This window comes from Micropterus dolomieu, linkage group LG02 (assembly GCF_021292245.1).
Source record: "Micropterus dolomieu isolate WLL.071019.BEF.003 ecotype Adirondacks linkage group LG02, ASM2129224v1, whole genome shotgun sequence".
NCBI lineage: Eukaryota > Metazoa > Chordata > Actinopteri > Centrarchiformes > Centrarchidae > Micropterus > Micropterus dolomieu.
In genome coordinates, this window is record NC_060151.1 from 22,285,922 (window position 1) to 22,295,448 (window position 9,527).

General features: G+C 38.8%; 1 protein-coding gene across 2 annotated transcripts; it reads right to left on the reverse strand.

Moving 5' to 3' along the window:
* Window positions 1-2,534: 2,534 nt before the first annotated feature.
* Window positions 2,535-6,005, reverse strand: zfand2a (zinc finger, AN1-type domain 2A). Of its 2 annotated transcripts, none has more exons than XM_046033622.1 (10): window positions 5,846-6,005; window positions 5,008-5,106; window positions 4,816-4,910; window positions 4,325-4,456; window positions 4,089-4,240; window positions 3,878-4,003; window positions 3,713-3,788; window positions 3,540-3,616; window positions 2,992-3,122; window positions 2,535-2,847 (listed from the first exon to the last, which is right to left on the reverse strand). In XM_046033622.1, exons 2-9 carry the CDS (start codon window positions 5,060-5,062, stop codon window positions 3,011-3,013), a joined length of 825 nt encoding a protein of 274 aa, XP_045889578.1. In that variant the 5' UTR covers window positions 5,063-5,106; window positions 5,846-6,005; the 3' UTR covers window positions 2,535-2,847; window positions 2,992-3,010. The 2 variants fall into 2 exon arrangements, with proteins under 2 accessions (XP_045889578.1, XP_045889572.1); XM_046033616.1 differs by having other exon boundaries at window positions 3,038-3,122; window positions 5,846-6,003.
* Window positions 6,006-9,527: the final 3,522 nt, after the last annotated feature.

A 9,527-nucleotide genomic window follows, 5' to 3' on the forward strand; every position in this document is an offset into this window, starting at 1 on the left:
TATGGTAACTTGAAAGATTTTGCAAATTCTGGTCTAAAATTCTTATGTTTCTACAATAAAGCAAGGAAGGGTGTGTGACTTTTGCAAACTGATATACAGAACATCTATTCGGTTATTTGTTGACAGATTTGGTGAAGAATTTACATACTACTAACAAAACACTGTCAGTACATGGTCATATGATGAACTGTGATAACATTCACATGATTCATGGCCATATTTCATGGCCAGCAGGGCTGAATAATTTTTTTTCCCCACAGAGAATCACTGCTGTGTATTCAGAAACAACTCGTCAATTTCTACTCAGCTGACAGAACAGCGGTGAGTCAGAAAGGTTTAAAGTACGCTGAAACAATTTTAAACGACACAAAGGAGATCATGTCCCCATTCATCACTGAGATAAACAAGATACTTGCTTGGCTCACTGAGTGGTTGCTGTTGTGTCACAGGCATCAGGTGAATCTAGAGTACGCCTCAACAGTTTCCGTCATGACCTGGACCAAAATCCTCAGAGACAAGAGCCAATGAACGAGAAAAACTACTTCTGTCTGAAACATGTCAGAGGCTGAGTGTTTCCTCTACCCAGTGAAAATGACCTTTTCAGCAATCACAGCGAGAATTTCTATTTTTAAATGCTGTTTTCTGTTTTGACCTCTATAAACCCTTTTCACTTCAGCCTGTATCATGAACATAGTGGAACAGGAGGAGTGCAGGATTGGGACTAATGTGAGAGTTGTACGTGATATGCTGAGCGCAGGTTTAATTATGTAATTGGATAGCACTTATAACACTGTACTGAAGGTGGCAGATTTTTTACTTTTTGATCATTGTGAAACCTGTTTTCACTAAGGCAACAAACGAGTGCAACTTTAAATAACTGATGCTCTTCGCCTTAGTGACTGCAGACACTTTGAAACACTAATTCAGGTGAGGCACTCAGTGTGTTTAGGTGTCTGTATTACTGCGCAGTATGATGCAGTACACGGAGTAATCTTCACAGAATCTTCCAGACTCATATCTCCTCCAATTACTGTGAACATAAGCAGATTAGGTCATTCACATGTTAACAATATGTCTTTGCGTTTTGCATAAATATGAGCTCCAGATCCTGTTTAAAGCTTTAAGTACTTGACAGTAGTTGTCCTCGTGAACTTGCAAATATATGCAGCAATATGCCACAACTGATCAGATCAATGCATACTTTTGTTCAATATAAATGCTCACTTCACAGCATCAGCGATGAATTTTTGCATATATATTTTGCATTACTGCCATCTGATAATATAATTAGGTGTTTGGTGACACATGCTGACTGGAGCAGGTTGAACAGGTGTTGTCCAGTGGCTGAACGCCTTTTGGTCGTGCTTATTAAATATTACTGACACAATGGTTTAGGTTAGTTTGTGTCACGACACTCTGCTTTCCAATACAACATTTCAACTGCTGCCATTGTTGGTCACATCATGCAGCTCAATGGACCTCGACAGTGTCTCTCCTCATCATGCAAATGGAAGCAAAGGCAAAAGTACTGAAACAAAAGGAGAAAGCGCCAGATTTTTCATGACAATTGAATGAATCAGTATACTAAGTAGAAAAACAGCAGAGGTCTCTTGTAATAAACAGCTATGACAGCTGATCATATATGAAGTGTCACTGCCATCTGCTGTGCAAACTCTGAATGACTCGTACTGCAACTTTTTAGCCGTAATTAACAAAATGTCAGAAAATGTTCAAAAATATTCAGTTTACAATGTTAAACACAGCAAAAGAACCAGATCCTCTTACTTGAGAAATGTAACCCATTTCCCCCGTGATAAATGACAACAATTATCTATTACTAAATTTGTTGCAGATAGATTTTTCTGTTGAACTATAAATCAATTAATAGATTGTTTCAGCTCTAGCTGCAAGAAAGTGCAGCAGGAGTGAAAATGTTAATATAATATATTAATATACAGAAATACATTTCAAATGTATCAAGGCAATAACCAAGTAATGGAAACAATTGGGAAACAATTATAATTGTTACAAAGTTCTTGAACACCAGAATGTATTTAAGGCAGGTGCATCAAATCAAATACTTTTACGGTCAAAAAAAAAAAAAAAAAAACCCTCTTAAGTCTTGTACATCATTGATCTCTTGTACTTTATCTACAGTGTTTCAATCCTGAGAGTATCATCATGATGAGGTTTACCTGATTAGATTCTGAGAGACAAAATGTAAAAAAGTGCGTACAACTGATCAATGTGCGGAAAAAACAAATTCAGCATTGTCAATCTCAGCTTCATGTGGTCAACACAGAGATATATAAACACTGTATTTTGCTAAATAAAACTGGCCAAGTGTATCAGAAAGAATCCTGAGCAGTCGTCTGTAAACAATCTTGAACCCCTCCTGCTGAAAAGCTGAAAACATTTATTACCGTATTCCACTTCACAACTCTAATGGACTTGCTGATTTGCCGAAATAACAGACGTCTCAGTGTTAAGTATGTCTTCAAATCTGAATGAACTGTGCGATTCAAAATTCAGAGTGCATCTTTTAAATAATTTATTAATATTCATACAAGTTAATATAACGGTTTCATCATGATTAGCATATAAAATATGTACAAAGCAAATCATTAGTAAAAATGACAGATCCTGCTGGGAAAGTATGTGCTTATATAGTAGAAGGCGGCAATGTCTCAGCAAATTTCCAAGAGTATTTCTTCTTTTAACAATCATTGATCCTGGATGTTGATATCCTAGATGTGCAGTTTCTAGTAGATCATTAGCACAGCTTGAAGTCTAAATGGTGGTTGGAGATTAAGAAAGGCTGCAGTTGGACTGTTTGGACTCTCTCCCCTAAACAAAGAGAAAATACAGTTAGAAACAAAGACTCTTATAATCCCATGAGTTTCATATAATAATTAAAAATGTATCAAAAGGCAAATTAGTCTTTCATCTTATGACAACAGTTCAAAGAGGACATGACAACAGTGTACCTACATGCGTTCCTGTTAGCATGCTAGTGATGGCTAAGCTTTCCGGGTACCTGTTGTCTCTGCTGCTGACGTCTGTATTCTTCTTCACTGGCAGCGAGAGCCTGAGCGAGAGCCAGATCCTCCTGCTCCTGAGGGCTGAGACGCAAACCAAAAAACTCAGACTCACACACGGAACCTAAGTTAAACCTGGATTTATTGGTAGTAACTGTTTTTATTCATACAGTACATTTAACTTGATGATGATGATGTGTGTGTTTACATAAACAGCAATGGTGATAAATCGACTTCCCACAACTTCAGATTTACCATTGAAAGCTCCAGAACAGTTAAACTGTTTGAGGTTGTCTTTGTCGATTGGTCATACTTGTTCACAAACCCCGGCTTATGCGTAAACCTGAGACTGAGCACTCACACATATATTTCTGTTGCATTTCCAAGAAAAACTGCCTACTTAGGTATGTCAATTTAATGGATCTTTGCTTCTGCTTACACTGATGTTGAGCTGATAACAGGATATTTCTGGGATTACGGCTTTTGATAATGTTTCCTCACCTAAGGGCTGGCTGAACCGTTGGCCTCGAATCAGCCAAAGACATCTCCAGAGCCCTTTGTAAAGCCTGCTCCTCCGTCTGCAAAGACAGCATGAGCAGCACACTCGTGTTGACATTTTCCACGCAACGGTGAATATTTTTTATCAGGTAATGTCATGTAAATAATGCACATACCATGCCGGCCTGAAATGATGCTGATGGTGGGATAACATTCTGTGCTGAAACGGAAGTAGGGATCCTCTGAGTAGAGCTAGAAAAAACAAACAGGACAACAAAGGAGTGAATTAGTATTTTAGATGTCTATATAAACAAAAATATTTAATAAATAGATGTGCTCACCCACTGTTGTGGCCTCTGTTGTTTGCACTCACACCATTAGAAACAGGTCTAGAGCGTCCTGAAGCAGATGAACTAGAACCAGAGGCAGCGGAGGAAGCACCTTGGGCCCTCATTGCAGCAGCATGTCTAAAACAAAACATAAAATCATTCTTGCATTGACATTTCTCAGATAAAACAACAGTATCTGAAGGTGCAGTGCGAATGTACCCACCCTGGTTTGGACAGAGGTTTCCCATCAGTTTTACAATCATGGTCTAGTGGGTGCCGGTGTTTAAGACAGTAATTTAAATGACACTGGTCACAGGTCACTCGTATCATTTCCTTCTGCTTACAGCCTCCTTTAGAACATTTATTTGTGAAAATCTGAAAGGAAAAAAGTGTCTGTTATTGTTGTTTAGATTCTAACTGACTGCAAGGTGAGACACCTCTATTTGGTTTTATATTAACCTTTCTCTTTCTCTGTGCAGGGTCCGATTTGCAATCCCGATCAATGTGTTCCCCGACTTTAATGTCGGGCATCTCTCCTCTCTTGATGGGAATAGGGATGTTGCACAAAGGACACACTGGGACCTGGACATCCTACAGGAAAAACAAAATCAAATCAAATTAATTTATTATTGAAACAGCATCTTGACACAAAATAACACAAACTAGGGAATATATTAAGTCCAATGGGTAATAAAGATAATCAAAATTTGCAATGCGATTTGTTTTAGTGGACACTATTGAACTATTTATTTATGTTCACTAATACACCATGATGCAATCAGAAATTATACACTGTAATCCTAAAAAAACAGGTTAATAAAATGTTCATTTAGTTTGACATGTGCGCACATTCTTACATAAAAAAGGCAAACAACTGAATTGAACATGCAGGTGAACATGCAAAATGCTAACCACAGTTCAAAAAGTTGTACTGAAAATAGATCATTTACCTTTTTGTAGGATGAGGTGCATTTGTGATTTGCATAGGTAATGTGGTCCTTACAGAAAATCTCTTCACAGGCATCACATCTCATAGGAAGAAAATCTGCAAAAATCACATGGTTTTAAATTCCATGTTTACATCAGGCTGGGGAGGATAAACACGCAGCAGCCATGATTTATCTTTCCCAGACAGTGCTCACCTAAACGCTTGCAGGTCTTCTCAGAGCAGTGCTCTCCCAAATCTGGAAACTCCATCGCAGAAATACCTCTACAACTGACAATGGTGAAATCTAAACAACCTGAAGGAAGGATAAAATAATGTGTTTAGTATTTTAAGCCACACTGTCACTTATGAGGTTCTGACTATGTGAACACTGAAATGGGTGGACCCACTGCATGCTAGCAAGCGTTTCCTGTGGCATTAAAAGTCAAGTCATCGTGAGTTTTAAAAATTGTAAGCTCATGACTAACGTTAAGTATACAATATTACGTCAGCTCCGAACCTCTGCTGGCTAACGTTAGCTTTCAGAAGTTATCTAGGTCTAGAAAACAATGGTAAACGAAATGTTATGAGACCATCCAAGCAGACTGCCAACCTACTAGCTAACGTTAGCTAGGCCAGGTTATTTTACACGATTAGTTAGGCTGGTTACGTAACTTACTTACAGCTCACCTTGTTACGATCGTGTAGCAGAGATACAACTTAACAACGAACAGGCGTTTCGGTAATGTTACTGTGACCAAATCAGGATAATAACATGTTTCACAATTCGTGACGAGTAAGACTTGTTTATTAGCCACACAAGTGCTAACAGCTGACATTAGCATGTGTATTTGTAAGCAATACGCCAACCTCAAGTTATAGCTACCTTGTATATAAAGTATTATTAAGTGGGTGCACTTTCTCTCTCTCTCTAGACTAAACCACATGAATAAACACCGTTAAATGACGTTTCAGTTGGTTTTGCTGCCCAACGTTAATCAAACTATCTATTAGCTTACTAAGCTAGGTTAGCTAGTTCTTTATTTTGTACTCACCAAATCTCGTTTTCTTGTCCGTCTGTCGTGTTATAGCAGGAGAACACAACGTTATCTTAAATTAGCCTAGTTAATTTTGATGTTATTGTGCCTTTTTGACAGTAAGCACAGATCCCTGAGCACCGCCTGTCTCTTGGCCGCTGAACTGTCTGTTTTCATTAAGTTTTGATGTGTCACGCACGCTCAGCAACGTCATCTTACGTCAGGAAAAACGCACGTGACCGCAGATGTAGTTTTAGAAACGGTGGAATACAGTCAATGGGTGGAACTGACCATAGAAAAGACAAGCAGAGTCCGGAAAGATCCAGACTCACCTGGCAGTATGTGTACCCATACAAGAAATTATCTGGTTATTCATTGCTCTCAATGTACACATATCTTACATAGACATAACAGTTAAGACCAAGGACAACAAAGCTGAACAAATAAAGGTAAAATAATAGACAGGATCTACACACATATGTGAAAACTATGGTGAAAACAGAATAAAGCAAGCCGTTTTTACATTAATTCCTAAAAACTTTGTAGTCGATTTTTAAAGGGTACTATGAATTATTAGTCACTTCAAGTAACTATTCGTTTTAACATTAACAATTGATTAGATCCTAGTTGGCCTACTTACTTTTTAGTTACCAGTGATCAATTGCACATTTTTGCCATTGAACACTATGGGGCTCTGCAGTTCAGGTATCACCTTTTATTTAGTAAGAAGTAGCCTAACTAATTGATTAGTAATAATTAGTAACCAGTTCCATTTAACTACTCACTGTTATTTAGCTACTGACTAGTAACTATTACATTCTTACTGGTAAGAATTAAAATGTTACAATCAACAAGCCATTTTACTAGTTATAAATGAATGACTAGTAACCCCCAAAAATGTACAAGTAAGAATGAAAATGTTAGTATCTTTTGGAATAATTACTAGTAACTAGTGAATAGGTAATAGTTTCCTAATAATAGATACTAGTAAAATGGTAATAGTTACATAACTAATGAATAGATGATTTCTGAACTGCAGAGCCCCATAGATTTCAATGGTAAATATTTGCAATTAGTAACTAGTAACTCAAAATAGCTACTTGTAACTAATGGAATAGTTATTAAGGGATTTACAGGCAAACTGTGTATTTTGAACAATGAGTGCTGCCCTCTCGAGGTCAAAGTGAGGAACTTGACCTTGAGCGCTAAAGATACTGGTCTCTGCCACACACACCACTGGTCGCTGCCACTAGGGGCGCTAAAGATACTGGTCGCTGCCACACAGACCACTGGTCGCCGCCACACAGACCACTGGTCGCTAACACTAGGGGTGCTAAAGATAGTGGTCGATGCCACACAGACCACTGGTCGCTGCCTTGCTGCCCAACGAACCACTGGTTGCTGCCTTGCTGCCAGGCTGCCACACCGACCACTGGTCGCTACCACAGTCTCTAAGGGAAGGCTCCTTTCTGTTCCTTGTCACACAAACTGTGGCTGTATTAAAAAAGGTCAGTTTCAAGTTTTTATACAGTCTATGGTTCCAAAGTAGACCTAAAGAGACCTTAGATCATTTAAATTATCTCAACTGGCAGATGATACAATTTTTTTTTGTCTAATAGAGAGGAATGGATCAAAGCAATTTTCTACTGTATCAGGCTTAAGAAGGAACTTGAACAAATCTGTTTATTAGGCTACCACTTAAGGAGTTATCAGAAGTTAATGGTATCCCTGTGAAGAACCCAGTTACACACCTGGGTGTGATAAGAATGAAAAACTCTGCAATAACCTAAAATTCAGCCCTATGATTAAACAAATAATGAGAAAAGGTTCAACATGTGGTGGATGAGGCATCTTTCACTGAATGGTAGAGTTCTACTATCTAATACTGAGGGAATATCCATATCTATGTATCCTTATCACTGGAAATGCCTACTGAAATATACAAAGAATTAGATAAGATCTTATTTAATTTCATTTGGAGGAACAAATGTCATTATTTAGGGAAAGATACCCTATGCAACATAAAAAATTGAGGTCTGGAGGTTTTAAGCTTTGAAACCTTACACAATACTTTCCAAAGTTAAATGGCTAACTAAGTTGATAAAATGGCCTGGAAATGAAGAGATAGTATTTTATGAGAATATAGGCATAATCGATAATATTGTAGGCTATATTTATCAAAGTATTGTGATCTAGATAGATGTATTAGCCTACTGTAGATTGGCTACAACCACACAATATACTGTACGCCTACAGTGCATCAATAAGATATAATAGAGTATATTTTACAAAGTATTGTGATATAGTAAGATGTACACACACACACCCACTTTCATTCACAGGTGATAACACAGGCCTTGTTATAAGGCAAGGACTAAAGATAGATAGATGTAGGCTATTACTGTAGGTATAACCACACAAACTGCAATATATAGTGCAACAATAAGAATAGGCATAATCCATAATATTTTAACAAAGAATTACGATAAAGATGTATTACAGTAGATATAACTAACTGCAACCAGTGGTCAGTGTGGCAGCGACCACACCGACCAGTGTGGCAGCAGTGTGGAGCCTCATCTCATGCCCACACGCACAAACACACACACAGCAGTCCACTACTTGACCGTCTGCGATATTGCAACAAAGTTTGAGTTTCAATAGCGTGAAAAATGCCACCAAAGACTATTGCTCAAGGAGAGACGCAATTTCGCCCTTTATGATAGGTATAATATTTAAGTGTAATTATTTTACGCACTGATGGCCGCCGGAACACAATAGCAAGCATATTATCATATGTAGCGCTGTACTAATTGGAGGATGCATCAAAAAGCCAATAATGCTAAACAAATTAGCAGCAGTCAATACAGAGTCTGTTTGTTCAAAACTGTGAGCACGATAGTGGCTGATGGTGGAGAAGTGCAGCCATCCTGTCAGTCATGCGGTGCGCAGCATAAGGTAGTTTATTAGGAAAGTATGCTCATTTAAGTCTGTTTATCTTTTTAATGTAAATAATAAACAGATTTGTTCAAGTTCATTCTTAAGCCTGATACAGTAGAAAATTGCTTTGATCCATTCCTCTCTATTAGACAAAAAAAAAAATTGTATCATCTGCCAGTTGAGATAATTTAAATGATCTAAGGTCTCTTTAGGTCTACTTTGGAACCATAGACTGTATAAAAACTTGAAACTGACCTTTTTTAATACAGCCACAGTTTGTGTGACAAGGAACAGAAAAGAGCCTTCCCTTAGAGACTGTGGTAGCGACCAGTGGTCAGTGTGGCAGCCTGGCAGCAAGGCAGCAACCAGTGGTTCGTTGGGCAGCAAGGCAGCAACCAGTGGTCTGTGTGGCATCGGCCACTATCTTTAGCACCCCTAGTGGTAGCGACCAGTGGTCTGTGTGGCAGCGACCAGTATCTTTAGCGCCCCTAGTGGTAGCGACCAGTGGTCTGTGTGGCAGCGACCAGTATCTTTAGCGCCCCTAGTGGCAGCGACCAGTGGTCTGTGTGGCAGCGACCAGTATCTTTAGCGCCCCTAGTGGTAGCGACCAGTGGTCTGTGTGGTAGCGACCAGTATATTTAGCGCCCCTAGTGGTAGCGACCAGTGGTCTGTGTGGCAGCGACCAGTATCTTTAGCGCCCCTAGTGGTAGCGACCAGTGGTCTGTGTGGCAGCGACCAGTATCTTTAGCGCCCCTAGTGG

What these genes read in the sequence shown, in the direction of transcription:
- zfand2a (XM_046033616.1), bottom strand. Translation starts at nt 5,062, where the DNA reads ATGGAGTTTCCAGATTTGGGAGAGCACTGCTCTGAGAAGACCTGCAAG. An exon ending in CTGCACAGAGAAAGAGAAAG is followed by an intron (nt 4,241 to 4,324) that starts GTTAATATAAAA and finishes TTTTCCTTTCAG; the next exon opens with ATTTTCACAAATAAATGTTC. An exon ending in AACAGAGGCCACAACAGTGG is followed by an intron (nt 3,789 to 3,877) that starts GTGAGCACATCT and finishes TGTTTTTTCTAG; the next exon opens with CTCTACTCAGAGGATCCCTA.